This window comes from Amborella trichopoda, chromosome 6 (genome assembly GCF_054954075.1).
Source record: "Amborella trichopoda isolate Santa Cruz 75 chromosome 6, AtrichopodaSantaCruz75HAP2 v2.0, whole genome shotgun sequence".
Taxonomy (NCBI): domain Eukaryota; kingdom Viridiplantae; phylum Streptophyta; class Magnoliopsida; order Amborellales; family Amborellaceae; genus Amborella; species Amborella trichopoda.
The window spans coordinates 7,535,572-7,560,631 of record NC_142341.1 but is presented as its reverse complement, the minus strand read 5'-3'; the positions used below and the strand labels follow the sequence as shown (position 1 = coordinate 7,560,631).

At 36.4% G+C, this 25,060-nt stretch overlaps 1 protein-coding gene across 22 annotated transcripts in view; it reads left to right on the top strand.

Moving 5' to 3' along the window:
- The first annotated feature begins 7,059 nt into the window (after positions 1-7,059).
- Positions 7,060-25,060, top strand: part of LOC18434282 (uncharacterized) — a 70,284-nt gene continuing 52,283 nt past the window's right edge. For 12 of the 22 annotated variants that reach the window (XR_016057609.1, XR_016057607.1, XR_016057610.1 and 9 more), the window contains exons 1-4: positions 7,078-7,458; positions 8,895-9,069; positions 14,948-15,646; positions 23,042-23,185. Coding sequence is in view for 4 of the 22 variants with exons in the window: in XM_088869574.1 (XP_088725700.1) it covers positions 7,280-7,458; positions 8,895-9,069; positions 14,948-15,646; positions 23,042-23,185 (1,197 nt within the window). In the remaining 18 variants the exon portion in view is untranslated. Of the gene's footprint in view, positions 7,459-8,894; positions 9,070-14,947; positions 15,647-23,041; positions 23,186-25,060 lie in introns of all 22 variants that reach the window. The other 10 variants (XR_016057613.1, XR_016057614.1, XR_016057615.1 and 7 more) reach the window with 4 other exon arrangements.

Sequence of the window (25,060 nt, the reverse complement as noted above, 5' to 3'; positions counted from 1 at the left end):
GATGATTTAGAATTTATAAACAAGACTGATAATTATAGATGATTTAGAATTTATAAACAAGACTGATAATTTTTTAGCCATTCAAATAGGGTCTAGGCATTGCTAAAAATCTTTTTCTCAATAATATTTTTTACTAAGGGTAAGTAGTGAGAACGTGGGCCTTGCCCTATTTTGGGGGCATTTGGGATTTGGTTCCAAATTTGGCATGCAAAGCCGGTGAGAAAGGGAAAAGAAACACTAAAAAAATCTCAAATATGATCTTCTATGGGAGCGAAAACTGCAATATCCCGGTTGGACCGTATTTCTACATCTGCTGTCTAGAAAGTGTAAAGCATCCATCTTAAAGATGGATGCCAGTATGTGTTTCATCTAAAAACTATGGAAACTAACTATCCGAATGTTTTCTCACCATAATTGCTAATTATGGTTTTAAAAATTTATTTATTTTGTCATAGTCATGATCGCTATGTTAGAGATTAATGTCCTTAAAAATTAAGCCCCAAAATCCATCTCAAAAGTAGATTTATTAAGAGGCCGGCATTTCTATACATGCAGCATTGCCCTTATCTCTACATATGCGGCGTTGACCACATAGAAACCGGGTCCATAAATATATGCCATCAATTTTAGAGAAGATAAAAAGGTGCTAGCTTGATATTCTTAAGAATGAATGTTTTGGTCTACATATTTATGTGCGTCTTTTAATAATTACTAAATTAACAAATTTAAAATCAGAATTCATCAAAATACTGATAGGAGATGAACCATTCAACCATTTCTATTAGTCTATATAGAAATGAGCCCCCTATTAAAAATATATTTTTTAGATGGATTTTTTGAGCTAATTTTTAAGGAAAAAATTTATATAGAGCCGAGGCTCTAAACAATCAAATTAGAACCCACCTCAAAATTTTTACTATAAGAAGTTATTTTGAGGCCCAAATATCCTCAAATTGATCATCTTGACACCAAGATGCATAGACATAATAAAAAAATTGATTTCAAGTTTTGAAAATAGCGCATCTTGTAATGCATTTTTTTACCGTCCATTTTCAAGATTTTCAAGTTTCATAGATCTGCTTAATCTACACCATTTTTTAAGCTTTAAATATTATAATTAAAGATGAAAATATATTTTAGGACTATCACAAAGATTTTTAGTATTGAAATCACATTTCTTGACACTATTTGAAGGTGAGATCTCGGCTCTATACAAACCACACCCAATTTTTAATGACCTATAATTCTAACATGGAGACATTATATAAATTTAAAATTTATAAATAGTAATTTTTATAAAGAAAACATTTGAACTGTTAGTTTTCAACTTTTTTTTTTAGATGGACTGTTGGGTGAGTGTGGCCTTTAAGGCCTTATGAGTGTTTGTAAAATGAAATGATATAGTGGAACATAAACTCAGTTGGAGTGTGGTCCCTCGTGGACAGTACTAAGCAAATAATCTTTGCTGATACCAGATTGAGTTTAACGAGCTAGGCTAGTCAGGTGGGAAAAACCTATATTACCTGGGCATAGAAAACTATCCGATGAGGGTTCTGAAAGGTTATACCTTTATGAGGTCAGAGTATTCCTAGATGAGTGAGTCGAGGGACTGTGTGACCCTTGTATGATGGTAACCTTTAGAAACATGACCAAAGCCTCATCCACGAGCCACACAACATGTATAATGATAGTCGTTTCGAGAAAGCGGACTACTTTTAAAGGTGAAGTTTATGCATGTGTGAGAGATACACATATGCATCGTAGGAGCTGTAGTTGCATCAGGTTTAGATGACCTTGATACGTCTCTTGGGGATAACGTAAAATCCACAAACTGTGATTACGACCCATTGACTTATCAACCAGACTTTGGTGACCCACTAATGAGCCCCTGCATGGACTGTAGGGTCATGGGAAACACTAGGTCGGTTGATAAAGTAAGTGTGGACCGTGTCTACAGTGGAGTGCTTCAGATTATTTATTCATAGACCATATGGATCATTATCCAATCTAATAAATTTAATTGTGTTTATTTTATGATGATATGATTTTAGAATTATTAATTGAATTTTTCTAGATATCTAGAGCCGAGGCTCTAAACAATCAAATTAGAACCCACCTCAAAATTTTTACTATAAGAAGTTATTTTGAGGCCCAAATATCCTCAAATTGATCATCTTGACACCAAGATGCATAGACATAATAAAAAAATTGATTTCAAGTTTTGAAAATAGCGCATCTTGTAATGCATTTTTTTACCGTCCATTTTCAAGATTTTCAAGTTTCATAGATCTGCTTAATCTACACCATTTTTTAAGCTTTAAATATTATAATTAAAGATGAAAATATATTTTAGGACTATCACAAAGATTTTTAGTATTGAAATCACATTTCTTGACACTATTTGAAGGTGAGATCTCGGCTCTATACAAACCACACCCAATTTTTAATGACCTATAATTCTAACATGGAGACATTATATAAATTTAAAATTTATAAATAGTAATTTTTATAAAGAAAACATTTGAACTGTTAGTTTTCAACTTTTTTTTTTAGATGGACTGTTGGGTGAGTGTGGCCTTTAAGACCTTATGAGTGTTTGTAAAATGAAATGATATAGTGGAACATAAACTCAGTTGGAGTGTGGTCCCTCGTGGACAGTACTAAGCAAATAATCTTTGCTGATACCAGATTGAGTTTAACGAGCTAGGCTAGTCAGGTGGGAAAAACCTATATTACCTGGGCATAGAAAACTATCCGATGAGGGTTCTGAAAGGTTATACCTTTATGAGGTCAGAGTATTCCTAGATGAGTGAGTCGAGGGACTGTGTGACCCTTGTATGATGGTAACCTTTAGAGACATGGCCAAAGCCTCATCCACGAGCCACACAACATGTATAATGATAGTCGTTTCGAGAAAGCGGACTACTTTTAAAGGTGAAGTTTATGCATGTGTGAGAGATACCCATATGCATCGTAGGAGCTGTAGTTGCATCAGGTTTAGATGACCTTGATACGTCTCTTGGGGATAACGTAAAATCCACAAACTGTGATTACGACCCATTGACTTATCAACCAGACTTTGGTGACCCACTAATGAGCCCCTGCATGGACTGTAGGGTCATGGGAAACACTAGGTCGGTTGATAAAGTAAGTGTGGACCGTGTCTACAGTGGAGTGCTTCAGATTATTTATTCATAGACCATATGGATCATTATCCAATCTAATAAATTTAATTGTGTTTATTTTATGATGATATGATTTTAGAATTATTAATTGAATTTTTCTAGATATCTAGAGCCGAGGCTCTAAACAATCAAATTAGAACCCACCTCAAAATTTTTACTATAAGAAGTTATTTTGAGGCCCAAATATCCTCAAATTGATCATCTTGACACCAAGATGCATAGACATAATAAAAAAATTGATTTCAAGTTTTGAAAATAGCGCATCTTGTAATGCATTTTTTTACCGTCCATTTTCAAGATTTTCAAGTTTCATAGATCTGCTTAATCTACACCATTTTTTAAGCTTTAAATATTATAATTAAAGATGAAAATATATTTTAGGACTATCACAAAGATTTTTAGTATTGAAATCACATTTCTTGACACTATTTGAAGGTGAGATCTCGGCTCTATACAAACCACACCCAATTTTTAATGACCTATAATTCTAACATGGAGACATTATATAAATTTAAAATTTATAAATAGTAATTTTTATAAAGAAAACATTTGAACTGTTAGTTTTCAACTTTTTTTTTTAGATGGACTGTTGGGTGAGTGTGGCCTTTAAGACCTTATGAGTGTTTGTAAAATGAAATGATATAGTGGAACATAAACTCAGTTGGAGTGTGGTCCCTCGTGGACAGTACTAAGCAAATAATCTTTGCTGATACCAGATTGAGTTTAACGAGCTAGGCTAGTCAGGTGGGAAAAACCTATATTACCTGGGCATAGAAAACTATCCGATGAGGGTTCTGAAAGGTTATACCTTTATGAGGTCAGAGTATTCCTAGATGAGTGAGTCGAGGGACTGTGTGACCCTTGTATGATGGTAACCTTTAGAGACATGGCCAAAGCCTCATCCACGAGCCACACAACATGTATAATGATAGTCGTTTCGAGAAAGCGGACTACTTTTAAAGGTGAAGTTTATGCATGTGTGAGAGATACCCATATGCATCGTAGGAGCTGTAGTTGCATCAGGTTTAGATGACCTTGATACGTCTCTTGGGGATAACGTAAAATCCACAAACTGTGATTACGACCCATTGACTTATCAACCAGACTTTGGTGACCCACTAATGAGCCCCTGCATGGACTGTAGGGTCATGGGAAACACTAGGTCGGTTGATAAAGTAAGTGTGGACCGTGTCTACAGTGGAGTGCTTCAGATTATTTATTCATAGACCATATGGATCATTATCCAATCTAATAAATTTAATTGTGTTTATTTTATGATGATATGATTTTAGAATTATTAATTGAATTTTTCTAGATATCTAGAGCCGAGGCTCTAAACAATCAAATTAGAACCCACCTCAAAATTTTTACTATAAGAAGTTATTTTGAGGCCCAAATATCCTCAAATTGATCATCTTGACACCAAGATGCATAGACATAATAAAAAAATTGATTTCAAGTTTTGAAAATAGCGCATCTTGTAATGCATTTTTTTACCGTCCATTTTCAAGATTTTCAAGTTTCATAGATCTGCTTAATCTACACCATTTTTTAAGCTTTAAATATTATAATTAAAGATGAAAATATATTCTAGGACTATCACAAAGATTTTTAGTATTGAAATCACATTTCTTGACACTATTTGAAGGTGAGATCTCGGCTCTATACAAACCACACCCAATTTTTAATGACCGATAATTCTAACATGGAGACATTATATAAATTTAAAATTTATAAATAGTAATTTTTATAAAGAAAACATTTGAACTGTTAGTTTTCAACTTTTTTTTTTAGATGGACTGTTGGGTGAGTGTGGCCTTTAAGACCTTATGAGTGTTTGTAAAATGAAATGATATAGTGGAACATAAACTCAGTTGGAGTGTGGTCCCTCGTGGACAGTACTAAGCAAATAATCTTTGCTGATACCAGATTGAGTTTAACGAGCTAGGCTAGTCAGGTGGGAAAAACCTATATTACCTGGGCATAGAAAACTATCCGATGAGGGTTCTGAAAGGTTATACCTTTATGAGGTCAGAGTATTCCTAGATGAGTGAGTCGAGGGACTGTGTGACCCTTGTATGATGGTAACCTTTAGAGACATGGCCAAAGCCTCATCCACGAGCCACACAACATGTATAATGATAGTCGTTTCGAGAAAGCGGACTACTTTTAAAGGTGAAGTTTATGCATGTGTGAGAGATACCCATATGCATCGTAGGAGCTGTAGTTGCATCAGGTTTAGATGACCTTGATACGTCTCTTGGGGATAACGTAAAATCCACAAACTGTGATTACGACCCATTGACTTATCAACCAGACTTTGGTGACCCACTAATGAGCCCCTGCATGGACTGTAGGGTCATGGGAAACACTAGGTCGGTTGATAAAGTAAGTGTGGACCGTGTCTACAGTGGAGTGCTTCAGATTATTTATTCATAGACCATATGGATCATTATCCAATCTAATAAATTTAATTGTGTTTATTTTATGATGATATGATTTTAGAATTATTAATTGAATTTTTCTAGATATCTGGATATTTTATTTATAAAATTTGGATTTATCAAAACGAAGATATTGATTTTTAATGTTTTAAATATTCAAATTAATTCTAAAATTATTTATTGATTTTTAAATAGCATTGGGGGCTATTGTACACATGGGCCCACCATGCTCTAAATTGGTGGGCCAACAAAGCCACCACATGGGTGGCACGCTCTAGTTTTTTGGGCTTCCTATTCCTATGGGGTGGCACGCCCCACTTTTATGGGTTTCCTTTCTTTTATTGGATAAGTGGTTAAATAATATTTGAGTGAATCATGTTAGCTTGTGTATAGTTTTGGATAAAACACAACATTATGATTAATAATATTTTATTTGATTTATATTGATAAGATAATGGTGAAAGGAAATAAGGGGATGAGATTAATGATTCATATTCAATCTCACAAAAAGATGCAAGTAAAAAAAAAACCCTAATATTATTTAAAGCTTATAAAAATAGATTGTCTCTACCAAAATCTCTACACTTTATCTATCTCTCTTCTAAAAATGATTATCTCTCTCATGAAAGCCTAAAGGGGGATCGCCCCACTCTCTCATCTTTCATCTCTCTATCCTACATTGTAAAAAAGAGCCAAGGGTTTAGTTATGGGGTTCTTCTCTCTCTTATTTCTAAACTATATATTTATAGCTAAGGGTTTTAGGGTATAGCAAAAAGAGAATCTATCTCTCTCAATCTAAGTTGCCAAGGGAATTTACATAGGATTCGAGTTTGTGATCACATGAGTTCATGTTCTAATGGTGTGACTTGGCTTAAACTTGCTTTCCCAGTTGAGATTAAAGGTTAATCATTGATCCCGCGCCATCGAATAATGGTGACTTGGTGTGAGTGTAATAAGTTCGGTTGAGATAATATCCGTCACTCTTTCCTGTTATATTTAATTATATTGTTTTTTATATTCTCAAGCATAAAATAATGTGGATATTTTATTTAATTAAAAGAAATTTGGTTTAGTGGCATCAATGTTTTTAAGATATTGGATTTGTTAGTTTTATTTTATTTGAAGCAATAGTTATTGTAATAAAACTACTTGTAAGTGATCTTTGCGAAAAGAAAAAAAAAAAAAAATTTCTCCAGCAAGATCACATTAGTATTTCTTTCATAGATCACCTATTGGCGTTCATCTTTAAGTTGGATGATATATACCTTGGGGGATACATTTTTATAAATATTTTAAAATAAAATTTTTAAAATATAAGTAAGGTGTTAAATTGCTAATTTCTTATTACACATTGGATAAATTTCCAAAGGTTTGAACTTATTCTACATTTTTTCCCATTTTACTAGTTCTTGCCAGTATTTGTTTGGTTTGATTTGAAATTGTGAATTGCAATCGTCCATATCTCAAGTAGACGGTGATCATATACCGAATATAATTTTAAGTGAAAATGGTTTGTTCAGTGCAGAACAGCATGTCTACCATGAAATAACAATGGCATAATTTCCCTCCATTCTCTCTCTCCCACATTGCAAGCCTGTTCGCGCTTGTAATAACCGTAATTCGCCATTAACTGGTCTTTGGGAGCTGGTTATGGATTCTTCAGAGGATGGTGATGCACTGAAGAAAGGGGATTCTGATGGCTCAATTTCAGAACTCCTGAACTTCACCTGCTGTGCTCAAACCCTAATTTCGGAGCTCCTGCTTTTGTCTGGTAGAGTTCCTCATGAGTTCGGTGATAGTCGCTTTGATTCCGTGTTGTTCGATCTCAGGTGAGACACTTTTTATTGATTTCATGAAATCTCTGTCTATCTTTCTTCAAAATTCTCTATACACTGAACTGGATGGTCTCTTTCTCTCTCTCTCAACCCAACCCGTCCCTCCGTGCTGCAAACTCATAATCTCTTGTTCTGAGTTGCCTTAATTTTGATAATCAGAATATTAAGCTTTCAATTCCACTGTTATCTTATTTGGAATGTAATAGGATTTACAGCATGGTGGTTTTATTCATTCTCAGGTAATTTTGTCCTGTTCATTTGCTATTGTTAAATTATTACGCACCACTCAGAGTTTGTTTGTTTCATTTTGGCATTAAATGTGAAGGATGAATTATTACTATGTGATATTAGTTTCTCCTTTCTATCTGTATCCTTTCATTTTGACCCTTATGTCCAATGATTAGCTTTTTTGATCCTCATTCTATCTGTATCCTTTCTTTTGTTTTGCTGTACTCTTGATTCTCTGCATCAGCAATACACAACACATTTAAGTTGTCTCATTTTGATGTAAATTGTGAAGAGTGTTCGATATGTTGATATTAGTCTCTCTCTCTGAACGCAGGTTGTTTAATCTCAAGTGATTTTCCAATATATATTTTTTTCGATTTCATTAGTCACACTTATCCATTTTATTTGTTTCAATTAGACAGCATAATATATTGAACAAATTGAGGTGGAAAATATAACTCACTGAGAGTACCCTATGGATTGAATCCCTTACATAAGAGAGTAGATGCTATTGAAGTTGTAGTAGAACACATCGAGGGTTATTAATTTGGTTGCTGACTCCTATCCAAGGGAGGGTACAAACGGAGTCTACAATCTGATAAGGGAGAATCTACCCTGGCATTGATGTTGGTTTTGTCTCTCCTTTTGATTTGTTTTGTCTTCAATTGTGGCTCAATGCGATCTATCCTTGTGGCATGTCAATGTGCACAAATTCCTCTTGTTCATTAAAAGTTACCCATCAAAGCAATGCTTTCAATATCCATTCAGAGTAAATAATGTTTCTAGTTGTACTTTTTCTTTTATTTCGCTTGCAATTTTTGGATTTTGATAGAAATATAGAGTTCCTTGCAAGGGGGTTCTTTGTTCAAAATTTTTTGAATGCATGTCCCATGGTAGGAATGCTTTATGGTCTTTGCTGTCTATTTTGTACAACTGATTGTTTGTTTGTATGTTATTAATGAATGCTTCTATGCATAGTGTCTATCATTTTATTGATCAAATAGGCATGTCAAGAACAGGACTGTCCGAATAATCAGTATTTTATTTTCCTTTGTTTTAGTTCTTATAGGCATGTTTATATACTCTGCACGTCTTTCCTTTGTCACCTTTTGCTCAAACACTGCTTTATGCTATTTTTCTTTTGACTTCAAAAAAAGGGTCAAATTTTGAGGTGCTTATAGAATGATATTGTCTATTTTCAGATACTTGGATTCTCCAGATGATTTTGAGGAGAAAATCGAGTCAAATTCACACTTGGCAGCACTTGATGACCAACTTCGTGAAACTTGTTCTGTTTTCTTGCAAAGGTTTCTCCTTCTCATGAATGGCATTGCTTTGTATTACAGAGACCTGGTCAAGTATCTGAATGATTTGCAGGTATGCAAGCATACTTGCAGCTCGCGTGTGTTTAAATCTTTGATGTCACCCTTCTGGGCTTTATGTTACATGGTCAGCATAGTGCCCCCCTTTGAGGCCACTTTTTTCTTATTGCAATCACTTGTTTATTTTCTATCCCTGGGACTTAGGTATGTCATTTGAAAGCCAAGGTTCCTAATAGTTGATGCCATTTTTTCCTTTTCATTTCAGACTTAATATTTTAGATTGGATGCAATGGAACCATTGAATTGCATGTTTGAATGGTTAGGAAATGTCAACGTGGAGGATGATGATTAACTCATGTTGGTTAAATGAACACTGGGTTCCTATGTTTGCCCCCCCTTATATTATTGGATATCATGGTGCATTAAGAGGTGCGGCTTACTTATAAGGGGCAGAATGATGAATAAAGTAGGCATGATAGGTCTCTAATAGAAAGCCTCATCTATAACGGATATGAGATAGTCAAGTTTTACCTACTTAGAAGGGAGTTCCTTGACCCAATCAATAAATAAAAGGGAGTTCCTTAACTTACTAGATATATGGTCGAACACAAGCTGCACATGTCCTTATTCTCCATCCAACATGAAAATCCTATTTCTGAATTGTGTAATTGAGAGATTTTTCCTTGCTTTTTGTGCACAAGGCTCGATCTGCCTTTGTTCTTAGTTTGTTGAGAGGACATAAGCCAAACCTTTGACTTATTGAGTTCACTCACAATGTATGCACCATACAATCGCATTGGAAGCTGGTTTGATGAAGTTAGATCCCCTGAATTAGAATTGTGCACACATGCAGGGAGGAGCCCCCGCATCCACAAGAGTGCATGTCCTCGGGGGTGGACCAATAATCCATCGTAGTCTCGGAGATCGAACCGCCTATTAGTTAGCTGTGATGGGTCCAAATATGTGCCTTGGCTTAAGACTGTGCACATGGGGGCCTATCTGGCTGATTTATGAATGTGGTATGTGTTTTCGGGAATAGCCCAGTGGAGTACCATTCGCCCAACCTCCTAAGGATCCTAATTCCCTAGTTGGATTTTGCTGGAGAGCTTGGGTGAAAAAATTTAGTTAAAATATAATTGAAAACTGTGATTTTTTGGTATTTTAATAAATTTATTTTGATGGAAAATATTTTATACAATCCTTTTTATCAAAAATACCATAATTAAGACTCTCATTACGTAAAAACAATAAAGTGTTGAATTTTGTGTTATTAGTTCTTATCAATGATCAATGATTGAAGAAATGAAAGGGATTATAATTCTTACAATTCCAAGTCTTAAATGATTGGATTAGATTGAATTAATGGGATATGGATAGCGAAGATAGTACGGTAGAAAGAACTAGATAGTACGGTAGAAAGAACTATATGAATCTTTCTACCAGACTATCTCTTTATCAAGATATAGGATTGATATAGATCAATCCACATCACAATATGTGGGAGTGACACACAAGTGGCCAATGTGTGTCACCCCCATGGGGGCCATCTTGCCACATCACTGCCCAATGGTAGTGATGTGGACTATCTAGTTAGGGCGTGCAAAGGTCCACTTGTGTGGTAGAGATATTGAGATATGTGTGTTGAGATTCATGTGAATATTATGCACATGTGTGCATGTATGACATTTACAATATTTTCTGAATACTATTTTTAATGACCCAATCATATGGCTAGGTCAAATGGTCTCATGGGGTTGTCAAATATGGATTGCTTAAGTATACTAAGATATTGACATGTGCTACGAGGAAGAGGAATGAACAATGACACTGTGTCATAATGTATTATGGTGATAGTGAAAGTTACTTTTGACACAAGTTACCTTATTGGCTCTATGAGAGAGTAAATTTAAATTAAGAAAAGAGGGGCACACCCCACCTCATTTACATGTTATTGGTCACTCAAAGCAAGATTTTGTTGTTTGTTAAACCTAAGGTGATTACACACATTTTATGATAAAAAGGCATTTTGATATTTAAGTGAAATTAGAGGCTTGTTAATGGGTAATGGCAATTAAGGGTGTAATATTAGATCGACACCATCCAATGATGGTAACGCATGATGTAAGAGAGAGGAGCCCCTGCATGGCTGCATATGCGTGGGGAGCTCACTTCACAACATGGTGGACATGACGCTAAGTCTTGTCAACTACAAAATGAATGAAAAAGGGTTGGTGTGTGGGGTTCTAGTGGGCTGACTAGGTGGCTCAAGTGGCAAGGATCTCTCACTAAAATGTGCTTAAAAGGCACAGCTAGCCCTAGGCCTCAACGCCCTTTTATAGAGTGCAAGATAGAGTGGTGATCATAAGATTGAATCCGAGCCCTCTGTTAGATGATCAAAGGGTTGAGAGTGGCTAAATCACCATAGCCTAAGCTTGCAGTATGAATTGTCATCATTGAATGGTGTGGATCTAATATTACACCCTTAATCACCATTGTTCCTTTACATGCCTCCAATTTCCCTTAAATATCTGCCATTTTATCATAAAATGTGTGTTATCACTGTTGGTTTAACAAACAACGTAATCTTGTTTTGAATGACCAATAACATGCTAACGACGTGGTGTGCCCCTTTTTTCTTAATTTAAAGAGTAAATTGCGTATGGACACTTTTCCCCCCAATCGCGCGCGACGTTTTTTTTCTCCCTAAGTTGCCCTCCTGTCCGGCAATTCAAATGCCAGACAAGGAGAGGGCAAATTTTAAAAGTTAAAGAGCTTTCCAACATTTCAAATTCTGGACAAGGGCTGTTCGATGTTCAAAATACCAGACATCTCTTTAAAAAAAAAAATTTGAAAAAAATAGGGGAGCATTGGTTGTCTCTACCCAATTCCTGTTTATTGAGTCTCCCACAAAGATCTAAAAAACAAATCTCTTTCTTTCGCTTTCTTCTTCTTTGTAATGGACGTGTCATGTTCATCTTCTAAAGGCTCCCTGCAAAAATATTTCCCCAACCTGCACCTTGTAAATGCTTCCTGCAAAAATATTTCCCCATCTTCCCCTTTCAGAATAGATCTTCATTTCCTGACCATGTTCTTAATCTTACATAGGAATTGGGTTGAATGCTCAAGGACTAGTTCAAATAGTTGGGTTCTCACAGGTTAGATCCCATAGTAAGTCGCTACCCTTCGTTAACATGGGCCAATTGCAGTGGAACACAAAAGACATTATTTTTCCCAGCTTTGAAACATGAGGCACAAGGCGATGGTGAGGTTAAGGTGGTGGAGAAAGTTGGTGGGAGAGCCAGTTCATTGAGTGAGATGCCAAAGTTTATCCTTGGGTAGAAAGAGTCCCAATTTATTTTTTCATAAAGCTATCTAGTATTTCGAATACAAGACATCAAACAACTAAAATTGCCCTCTCCCTGTCCGGTATTTTAAATGCCGGACAACTCTTTTACTTTAAAATTAGCCCTCCCTCTGTCTGATGTTTGAATTGCCGGACATGAGGGCAACTTAGGGAAAAAAATTGGGGGGGAGGGAGGGGGTGGAGTGCTTGTAATTTCGGGCAAATGACTTCTCATTTGGTAATTGACTCCCCCTAAAAGTGTCCGTACGTAATTTGCTCCAATTTAAATTTACTCTCTCATAGAGCCAACAAAATAAGTTGTGTTATAAGCAACTTCCATTATCATCATAATACCATATGGCACATAGTGTAATTGTTCGTTTCCTCTTCCTTATAGCACACGTCATACATGCACACATGGGCAAACAATCCACATGGGTCTCAACACACATGTCTAATATCTCTACTTCACAAATGGACCTTTGCATGCCCTAACTAGACAGTCCACATCACTCCCACTATGCAATGATGTGGCAAGGTGGCCCCATGGGGGTGACACACATTGGCCACTCTTGTGTCACTCCCACATGTGCAAGAGTCCTAATTATGGTATTTTTGATAAAACAATTTTTATAAAATATTTTCCACTAAAAGAAATTTATCAAAAATACTCAAAAATCACATTAAGTCATTTTTAATTATATTTTATTTGAATTTCTTCATTCCTACTATCCAGAAAAATTTAACTCGGGAAATTAGGATCCTTGGGAGGCTGGGCAAATGGTACTCCACTGGGCTATTCTTGAAAACACAAACCACGTTCATAAATCAGCTAGATAGGCCCCCATGTGACACAGTCTTAAGCCATGACACGTTATTGGACCATCAAAGCTAACGAATAGGTGGTTCGGTCTTCGAGACTACAGTGGATTACGGGTGCACCCTCGAGGAAATGCACTCTTGTGGATGCAAGGGCTCCTCTCTCTACATGTGTGCACAGTCTTGATTCATTAGAACGTCTTCCCAGTGCGACTGTTTTGTGCATACGTTGTGACCGAACTCAATAAATCAGAGGTTTGGCTTATGTCCTCTCAGAGGCCATTTCACTTACATAGGGAAAACCAAATCACAGAAATACATGATCGATTCACAGTCACACATGCCCTGGCCACAACCGTCATGAGGTTCTCACACTGACCCTGAATAGAGGGAACCCTCAAACCTTTGGTCTCAAACAAAATGGCCCAAGAAAATCGCCTCATGACCCGGGGTTTTCAGGCTTTAACCGAATCTCAATTTGCACAGACTTCAGTAGCCTCATTGTTCTCGATCATTCCCTTTGGAACTGAGAACCATGCTGGCAAACATAAGGCCTTGAAAGGTTAGGTCACTTGTAAGAATTTATGTATTTGCATCTAGACACTAGCCTTGTGGAAAAGATTTAATAATGTCTGACCATCAGTACCACAATAGACAGTTAAAAGGCAAATTTTGATTGCTAAGTGTAAACTAAACCCAGCTTGGCTGTTGTTGGTGACATAGATATCCACTCAGTATACTCACAGAGAACTGATTTTTATTGTCACAATACAACATCTATAATTTATTTTGAAGTTGCTATGCGTTTTGAGTATTAGCATGTGGTTTAAATATTTTTATCATGAGTGTTTCAAAGGAAATGGGGATTCTCTATTTTCATAAAAGTAATTTGCACATGGATATTCCTCGTACTAAAGATGGATTTAGTAGTGGTGGAAAGCATGCCTAGGAATCTGGATTTGCAAAGAATGTGCATTTGGAACTAACTGAACATGTTAAGCAAGCACCTAGATCCATCCAACTCTCCTGCTATATTGTGTAGATTTTATGTGAACGACAGAGTTGGAAGCATTCTTAGGCTCTTAGAAAGTTGAGTTCGCAGTGTAATGGGTCTTTGTTGGACTTGTACACTTTGGAAATTCATGATGGAGGCATACCATGTTCCTCTTAAGTGCTTAGTTCCTTGAAATTAACTGCACCATGTTTGCTGATATTTTCAACAAATTGATTATAGAAGATTGTAAGTAGAACTATATTAGGGCAAAATGCTTTTTCCTGCTTTTACTGGCTTCACTCTAAACTTTGCATTTACAGGAAGCATTTTTGTTGGGACCTTGTTTATATCTATACAAATACTTATTTGCAAGCGGATGTGTATATGAATTTTCTCAAATAAAATTCTATTATCATCATTCTAGTGTTTCTGACAGCATGACATTTGCTTCTGTTTTTTAATTGCATGCTTGCATCACATGGATAACTTGGTGCAGAGCATCACAATGTTCTCTATGGGGGACAAAATACCTTTTGGAGTTTAAACCCTTCCAGGATAAGCCCCCCGTTTAATGTTAAGGCATGCTTCTTTATCATAGTAAAGTGTGCCGCATCAAACGTTATATGATAGATCTTCCTATATGAGTCTGCTGCATTGATGACTTATAGACAATCCAAATAAGCCATAAATTTCATATTTTTAACTTTTTTGTTTTAGTATTTAAAAACTATCATCTTCCTTCTCCCTATCAGTTACTTATGCTGTGTATATTGGCAGGAAGGTGTGTATGTACAAAGTACTCTGGATAGTGTCTTGGAGATGCAGCGCTGTCGGCAGTTGTTATCAGAATCGTTAGTGCTTTTTGGAGTTCTATTGCTCCTACTGGAGCATCGTATGGGTGGCACTTTGCGGGAGAAATTGCTTGTTGCATTTATGCGCCTTGATGGTTCCTTTGGGACTTCTAATCTTGATCTCATACGCTTGCTTTGTCGTGCATATGCACCAGGACCTGGCTCCTCATTCCCCTCTTCAACTGCTTTCATACCTTCTCAATGTGTTCTTTTAAAGTCCTCATTTGGCTCTATGATTTCAGTCCAGAAACCTGAGGATCTTTTTGCTAGATTCCCTTTCCCCAAAACTGTTGTGGATTCGATAGTTTCTTGCTTGCTGCATGATGACCTCTATTCTCAGATTTGCCATTATCCAGACCCTGAACATCGCACTGTGGCATTGGCAACTCAGGCTGGATACTTATACATTTTGTTATGCTATTCCCCTCACTTCTTACATGATGCCTTTGTAATGCGTGAGATTGTTGACCGCCTCTTTAAGGATAGCTGGGTGGTACCTATATTTATGTACTTTACAATTGATCTATCTTTGTCTTGGGAGAAATACAAGGTTGCAAGATCTTCACTGTCCTTTTGTCTTTCTCCGGCAAATGTTCGTGATATCTGCCAGATGCACTATGCTAAGGTGAATACTAGGAGATACGTTTGCAACAGTTAAATGTGAAAGGGTCGACAAATAGAAAGGGAATGGGGATGGATGCATTTTTGCATTTTTGAAAGCCGAAGAACATTTGAAATGGACACCACTGCCATCATTTTTATTCAACTTCACATTTTTCTTGCCATAAACTTTCCTGGCATATCAAATAGAAACATGATAAATGAAGTCTTTAGGACGGCGGTTCCTTTAGTGGACATCCCATCCTTGCTGCTGTTGATACCTGTTTTCGGATGCAAACTGCCAGGTTGCAGTACCTGGATGCTAATTTTGGGTAGTCGGGTTTTGTAGGGATTTTAGGGGCAGCTTAGGAAATATGGGAAAGTAGTTAGGGTTTCTAGTGAGTCTAAGAAGGGTGAGGACCATAAACTTTCCCTTAACCCATCCCAAGCCTAGGTGAAAGGGGTGGGTCTAGGTGAAAGGGGTGGGTTGTGTTAGGTAGGTAACAAACGTAACCTTTTCATAAATCAGGAATCTACGATATCTGCCTATGCTAGGGCTTTCCCTATAAACGACGTGCTATACTAGAACTCAGATCTAGTGCGAAATGAGCTAGGGTTATCCCAAAAGCGACACGCCACAATGCTGCCCGGTTGAGGTAAAAAATAGGCAAGGGTTCTTGCGACGAGTGTAGGTAAAGAAGCTAGTCCAAGAGAATATGAATTACCTAGCCACATGAATGTTGGAACGCCTATAGGTAAGAGTATGGAGTTAGTGGATAGAATGAGGCAAATGAGTGCAAATATAGCTTTTCTACAGGAAACTAAGTGGAAAGGAGAAAAAAAAGGACATAGATGGGTATAAACTTTGGTACACAAGAAAGGATAAATTAAAAATGGTATAGGCATAATAGTTGACAGATTTAAACAATCAAGTAGTTAATATCAAGAGAGTAGGTGATAGGCTCATATTAATTAAACTTGTATTAGGGGAAGATATAATTAACATAATTAGTGCTTATGCACCACAAGTAAGACCATAGGATAAACTTAAGAGACAATTTTGGGAGGACATGGATGGACTAGTGCAAGACATACCAAATGGAGAGATGGCCTTTTTAGGAGGGGACTTAAATGGACATGTAGGGAAGGATAATAGAGGATATGAAGGGGTATACGGGGGATACGGATTTGGTGAAAGCAATGAGATGGGTGAGACTATTCTAGATTTTGCTATGGTCCACGACCTAGCAATAGCAAACACTTTAAAAAGCGCGGTGAACGTTTAATAACTTATAAAAGTGGATCACATAAAAGCCAGATGGATTTCTTCCTAGTTAAGAAGATAGATCGACTATCATGTAAAGATTGTAAGGTTGTCTTAGGAGAGAGTTTGGCTATCTACATAGACTCATGGCTATGGATGTCTACATAAAGACATGGAAGATAATGGGTGAAATTAATAGGTGTTCAAGAACTAGGTGCTGGAATTTAAGCGGCTATGGATGTCTACATAAAGACATGGAAGATAATGGGTGAAATTAATAGGTGTTCAAGAACTAGTTGCTGGAATTTAAGCAGTGCAAAAATAGACTTATTTAAGGATAAAGTAGTTAAAAAAGGAGAATGGAACTCTAGGCATGAAGTCAATGTTATATATAATAACATGGTATTAAGAAAGTGACTAAAGAAATTGTAGGAGAAAAGAAATTCCGATAAGGAAACTTGGAGGTGGAGTGATGAGGTTTAAAAAGTTATTAGCAAAAAACAATCGTGTTATAAAACTTGGCAATATAATAGAAATGATCAAAACTAAAAAGAATATAAAAATGCTAAGAAAACGTTAAACAAATAGTACGTAAGGCTAAACTTAAGGCATATGATTATTTATACGATAAACTGAGAATAAGAGAAGGTGAAAAAGATGTCTTCAAATTAGCAAAAGTGAGAGAGAAAAAATATAGGGATGTAGACCATATTAAATGCATTATGAGTGAGGATCAAAGAGTCTTTGTGAAGGATGAAGGGGTCAACGAAAGGTAGAGAATTTATTTTCAAATATTATTAAATGATGAACACAATAGGAACATAGCAATAGAAGGAACGGTTGGCATAAATAAGGGCGAAGGTCATAGATACATTCATAGGATTAGGATATTAGAAGTGAAAGAAGCTTTGAAGAAGATGAAGATAGGAAAAGCTTTAGAACCAGATGGTATTTCGATAGAGGTTTAGAAGTGCATGGGGGAGATTGGCATTGACTGGCTGACCAAGCTGTTTAGCAATGTGTTGAGAACAAAGAAAATACCAGACAAATGGAGTAAAAGTACTATGGTATGTATTTTATTTTCAAGAACAAATGAGGCATACAGAATTCTGCGAAATATCGAAGAATTAAATTTATGAGCCACAATATGAGGATGTGGGAGAAAGTGATTGAGCGACAACTAAGGCATGAAACGGGTGTATCAGAAAGCAAATTTGGTTTTATGCCGGGGAGGTCAACAACTGAGGCTATTTTCCTACTAAATCAACTGATTGAGAAGTTTAGGACGAAGAGAAAAAGTTATGACCTTACCCCTAATTCCTTCAGAAGTGAGGGGCAACACTTAAAAGAGAAAAGTGACGGGACCCCAAGTTCCTTCAAAAGTGAGGGGCAACACTCAAAGATGTATATTTATATTGGTTCAAACCTACTTAATTGACGGTTAGAGAAGGATACAAATAAATCTAGTTATTATATGTTTGTTCTTTACAATGGATATGAACTACAATTACAAGAGTAAGTTTAGCAGTATACAAAATTGCAAATATAATTATGAACAATTATGCTAACAAATCCTACACTTCTTAATGTTCCATTGGAAATCCTACCCTAGCAAGGAAATTCACTTTTGAGCTTGTTTTCCATGTAGAATGGTTAGAAATGAGTTTTTTCAAAAGCACTAAGGCCAAAAACCTTGTCCATTAGATCTCTAGGAGTGAGGGCCTGGGGGATTTCTCTTTGAAGTTTGAACCAATCTAAAGATGTTAAGAATCACATTCCACCATCTATGGTGTTGAGCAAAACATGGGGAAAACCTTTAGGCACCCATTGAAAACCTTAGTTTGCTTACCGGATTCCGATCAGCAGATGAGAGTACGATGGAGACTCTACCTGGATGACATGGATTTCAAAGAAAATGGCTAATCAAGAGAAGTCAAATATAAAAATACTTTATGATTGGGTCCTAAATGGCTTGTTTTTGGTTATTCTCTTTCTAGTTGCGTGTTGCATTTTCTAGATTTCATTTACTCAACTTTTACATATTTCTCACTATTGAATCCTGATTAATGGATTATGTTCTGTGGAGTTGTTTCTTGGTTGATTTTTATGAAGGGAAATGAGTCATTCAACAATATTTTATTTTTTAAAGAACAAAACATTTCTTTAGTTAGAGCATTCTTGCACTTGTGTTTGTTGTTGCATGATGAGTGGTTGATGGACTGAACTCTGCCATTGTTCAATCAATGTATTTTGATTTCAATTTGTTTTTTGAATGTTAATGAGCCTTGGTACAGTGAGAAATGAGCAAGGGGTAGCTAGGGTGTTTCCCAAAAGCAATGCGCTGTATTGGACCCCGAGTACAGTGAGAAATGAGCAAGGGTTAGCTAAGGCATTCCTCAGAAGCGACGCGCCACAGTGCCGCCCGGTTGCGGTGAAAAATAGGCAAGGGTTCCTACGACATCTTGGATGAACACGGGTAAAGAAGCTTGTCCATGAGAATAGGATTCGTCTAGCCACATAGAATGTAGAAACGCTTACAGGTAAGAATATGGAGTGGATACAATGAGATGAAAGAGAGTAAATATAGTTTGTCTATAGGAAACTAAAATGGAAAGGAGAACAAGCTGAAGAAATAGATGGGTATAAATTTTTGATATATAGGAAATGATAATGATAGAAATGGCGTATGCATAATAGTAGATAAATATTTAAAAGATAAAGTAGTTAATCTCAAAAGAATATGTGATAGCTCTTATTAATTAAACTTGTACTAGGGGAAGAGATAATTAACATGATTAGTGCTTATGAACCACAAGTAGGATTAGATGATAGAATTAAGAGACAATTTTGGGATGACATAGATGAAATAGTCCAAGACATACCAAATGGAGAGAGGGCCTTTTTAAGAGGAGACTTAAATGGTTATGTAGGGAAGGATAGTGGAAGATATGAAGGGGTACATAGGCGATATGGGTTTGGAGAAAGAAATGAGATGGGGGAGACTATTCTAGATTTTGTTATGGCCTATGAGCTAGCAATAGAAAACACTTACTTTAAAAAGCGAGATGAACATTTAATAACCTATAAAAGTGGATTACATAAAACTCAGATAGACCTCTTTCTAGTGAAGAATGTAGATCGACCATCATGTAAAGACTGCAAGATTATCCCAGGGGTGAGTTTCGCTAGCCAACATAGGCTCGTGGCTATGGATGTTTGCAAAGACATGGAAGAGAAGGGGTGAAAGTAATGGGTGTCCAAGAACTAGGTGGTGGAATTTAAAAAATGAGAAAATAGGCTTATTTAAGGATAAATTAGTTGAAGAAGAAAAATGAAACTCTGAACATGATGTTAATGTAATACGGAATGAGATGGCTGACTAGATCAAGAAAGTGGCAAAAGAAGTTTTAGGAGAATCTCGAGGGAAAAGAAACTCCGATAAAGAAACTTGGTGGTAGAGTGATGAGGTTCAGAAGGCCATTAACAAAAAACGATGATGTTATAAACCTTGGTAGTGTAATAGAAATGGTCAAAACTTAGAAGAATATAAAAATGCTAAGAAAAACGCTAAACAAATAGTAAGTAAAGCTAAACTTGAGGTGTATGATAATCTATATAATAAATTGGAACAAGAAAAGGTGAAAAAAGATGTCTTGAAATTAACAAAAATAAGAGAGAAAAGGTGTAGGGATCTAAACCATATTAAGTGCATTAAGAATGGGGATCAAAGGGTGTTGGTGAAGGATGACAAGGTCAACGAAAGGTGGAGAGTTTGATAGAGAAAGCTTATGATAGAGAAAGCTTATGATTTGGTGGGTGTTGGAAAAGAAACCTCCACATGGTCTTTATTGATCTAGAGAAAGCTTATGATAAAGTACCTCAAAGATTTGATTTGACGGGTGTTGGAAAAGAAATGAGTTTTTAGACACTACATCGACTTGATGAGAGATATGTACGATAGAGTTCTAACTAGTGTACTTACAACTTGTGGAGAGACGAGCGACTTTTCAGTGACAATAGGTCTACATCAAGAGTCAGCATTGAGCCCGTATCACTTTGTTTTAGTTATTGACGACTTAACTGGCACCTATAGGATGAGGTACCGTGGTGCATGTTTTTCGCAGTTGACATGGTTTTGATTGATGAGGCTCGAAACTGTGTCAACACAAAGTTAGAACTTTAGAGGGATGCTCTAGAATCCAAAAGTTTTAAAATTAGTCAGACTAAGACAGAGTATATGGAATGCAAGTTTAGTAATAAAAGGAGTGGAGACGAGGAAGTAGTTAATATTGACAGAAAATAGGTCAATAATCCTGAAAAATGGAGAGATTGAGGAAGATGTCGCACATGGAATTAGAGCTGGGTGGGCTAAGTGGAGATGTGCAATTGGAATTTTATGTGATTGCCGTATGCCAATGAAGCTGAAGGGCAAATTCTATAGGACAACTATGAGACCAGCTTTGCTCTATGGGGTGGAATATTGGGCAGACAAAAAACAATATACCTATAGAATGAGTGTAGCGGAGATAAGTATGTTGAGATGGATGAGTGGAAAGGCTAGAAGGGATAAAATTTGAAATGAATCCATTTGGGAGAATTTAGGTATGGCACTAATAGGCGATAAGATGAGAGAGTAGACTAAGGTGGGCTTAGTTCTAGTGGAAGGACGGAAAAAGGCAAGGGGTAGGCCCAAAAGGACATGGTGGGAAGTAGTCCGAAAAGATATGAGGGATTTATGGTCTCACTGAAGGTATGACTTTTGATAGAGCAAAATTACAGATCAGGATTTGTGTAGCCGACACCAATTAAATGGGAGAAGGCCATGATGATGAGGATGATGATGATGAATGGGGTAGAATTGGAACTGTTGACATCTCATTATGGCTCTGCCGCTCTGACCTTGTGCCTACAACACCTCTCCCAATATATTTTGATTTCATTAATAGCCTAAAAGATGCATCTACTAGTATCAAATTATGCAAATCACAAAACTTAATGAAGAAAATGTTTGAAAAGTAAATAACAACCGGTAGTAAATTGATGCCCAACAAGAGAAAGAAAAATGTAAGCCTTAGTCAGTGAAGACAAAATAGTGGAAAGTAAATTTGTAAACTAGGAGAGTGAGAACATATTCCTCCCATATAACCATTCCTACCCTCAAACATCCTACTTTAACCATTCCTACCCTCAAACGTTTTGCAATATCATATATTAATGTTCTGCCAAAGAGGAAAAAACCAATTTTACATACTGATATGGACCAGACTTAATTTATATCATTTTGAAAAATGCAATTGGGGCCAATATTATGGGGTTAAATTTTAGCGGTGGTCCAATTTGTTATTTTTGTCCTGCATTTACGATTCTAAATTCAGAAATTTCATGTTGAAAATTTACGATCTTGTGCTCCTGTGGGAGTACTTCCGCCATTCACTCCCTTGGGTAAAAAAACAATCTAGCTATGCTGTAGAGGCCCCACAAATTTTCGGGATGTAAACTCTAAGAAGACATCTACAATGATTTCATTAGTTTATTTTCCTTTTTTGCTATTTACTTCAATTTAGATATGGCTTCAAAAGTCAATGGTAAGATGAAGTTCATAAGGGTGCTTCTTGGATACCTACATAAGCTGTTTCATATAGATCTTCAATGAATAACTAATATGGCTTCAGTAAAGCTGTCAAATGCACTTCATCCTTCATCCTGTCTTTTTTTTTTTGTGTGTGCGCGCGTGCACGTGCATTTTCATGTGCATGTGCATGTGCATGTGCATGTGGTAGCTGTCTGTTGTATAAATATGTTTTTGTTTTGGTATGTAATTATGTATATCTTATGCTCTATATGGTGACAATATTCACCCTATCTACACTTCCCATACAATCTCTACGGTGGCGTCGTGTTTGTCTCAGGCATAAGATGATAACAATAGAGTAGTATTAGAATTTGCTCACTTACATATGTTTTACTATTTGTTTCCTCATATTTTATTGTTTGTATAAGTGATAAGTTTTCTTGGCTTCTTATCATAGTTACACCATGTCAATTTTAGCATTATTTTGATTGATCAAGGAGTATATCAAGTTCCCATAGACGTTATTCCTATTGCATATATTATTTTTCAGTGCATATTTCTTGATTGATGTACTTTTTGTGCAGGTTAAGGATCTTTCGTCGAAGATAACTTCTGCCAAGTCGGACATTACACATAGTGTAGATTATGTTTTGAGTAACTCTCAAACTCTTCTTTCTTTGGTTAGGAATTGCAATGTTTCACTCCGCTGGCTCTTTCTTCATAGATCTGTAAGCCATTGTCTCAGACTTTTTCAAGTTTCTTGTGCTAAATGTTATATTTGTTCAAGTCAACAAGAATGAAACAAATTACAGAATGTAGGCAGCAATAATAGTGGCAAAAATTCTACTATCCCAATACCTTCCTAATGACTAATGAGATCATCATCCCCATCATCATTACGAGAGCCTTTTCCCAATTAATTGGGTCACATAGATTAATCGAACTTACAAGGGCCATTAACTTCTGTAATTACTCAGAAACCTGATTCTTTGTTTGTATGGATCCCTTCTTAGTCATTTAACTATGCAAATGTAATCAATGAAAAAACTTTAGCATAACTGTTGGCATAAATATGTATTCTGTGATGTTTTGGACTTGAGTTTTGATGTTAGATGAGTCCACTTCTGGGTAGTGATAATATTTAACAAGCCCAGAATCTCCATTCATGTGGCTGCTGGAGACAGTTTGCTTTTCAAGCTTTTACCAAAATTCAGCCTTAATGCACCAGTAGGTAATGGGATCCACTACCCGAGCTATATGTAATGGGATCCACTGCACCAACAGTGTTGGCTGGATGCATATTAGTTTCTGTTATGACTTCTTAATGTAGTTCGCACATAATGATATCTGTAAGGCTATCTTGTACATATTTTGCACATCCAGAACTTTGACTGTAAAATCATATTTGTTGCTGCATACTAGTTGCACCAAGTTATCAACTTGCACAACTTCACTAAAAAGAGATTCCTCTAGTTCAACTGTACTGATTTCGATGCCTACTCCACACTGTCAAAAGCCTCACCTGTCAGCCATAAAAGTTAAAAAGTGCCTTTGAGAATGATTCAAACTTCCATTCAGAGTATGTAGAAAAGTTGATCCAACAATTTCATATCATCCTTGAATCACAAGAAAAAATGTTTTAGAACAACACTGAAGGTCATTCCCCTGTTAAGATTCGTTCTCATAATCCAGCCAAAAGATGTGATTTATTCATCCAAAGAAGGATTTGCAATTCTGGTGGGATTTCATGACATCAAACGTCTTTTCCCTCTCATCCATTGCCATGCTGGGTCTCATGCATCATGCATCTTTTGTGCTGAGAAGATGGTTGAAGGCTCACAAATCATAATTATGCACTATCGGTCTTCCTTACCAACTTTTCATGCATAAGCCTCTTTCGTCCGATGTGGTGAGACATATTGAATAGATTTCCTCCTCCCCCAAAACAGTTCCACATTTTGTGATTCCTATTCCTGGCAATATTTTTATGATTGTTAGAAAGTCAAGGGGATAACAATTTCAGACTCTGGGTGGATTTTGCTTGCCTCTTATGATTCTTGGAAAGTGAATCTCTGGAAAAAGATATGCTACCTAAACATTCAAAATATGAGTAGCTTTCCTTTCCTTTTTGAAACTGTTCTTTCCCAGCACCAATATTGAAACATCTCAGGAATGCATATACCAAAAACCTTGGACTCCTTCATTTTTCAAAATTAGTTCTATCCTTTTCATTTTCCATACACAACACGCTTTTCTCCAATTCTATCTTACCGATAATGAATCCGATTGCTGCAGCTTAGCTGTTAGAAGGGAAACCGTTCTTTGTACCAGCACTCTAGCCAATTACTATATCTCTCCCTTCTCTAGCCTTTCACCTTTTCTCGTCCAAAGTTCTACTACACCTCCCTTGGGCATCTTATCACAAACTTTCGTAGTGAAGTTTGCTTCACTGGTACATGCCTAAGCATCATAGTGTTGTCCGCAAACTATGATGGGGCAAGCTTCTGTAATCCACCTCTAAGGAGAAGAGAAGTCTTCCTCTTGGTATTTTATGAGTTTTAAGGTAAAAATTTTCAATTGAATACCTCCACTTTTTTAACATG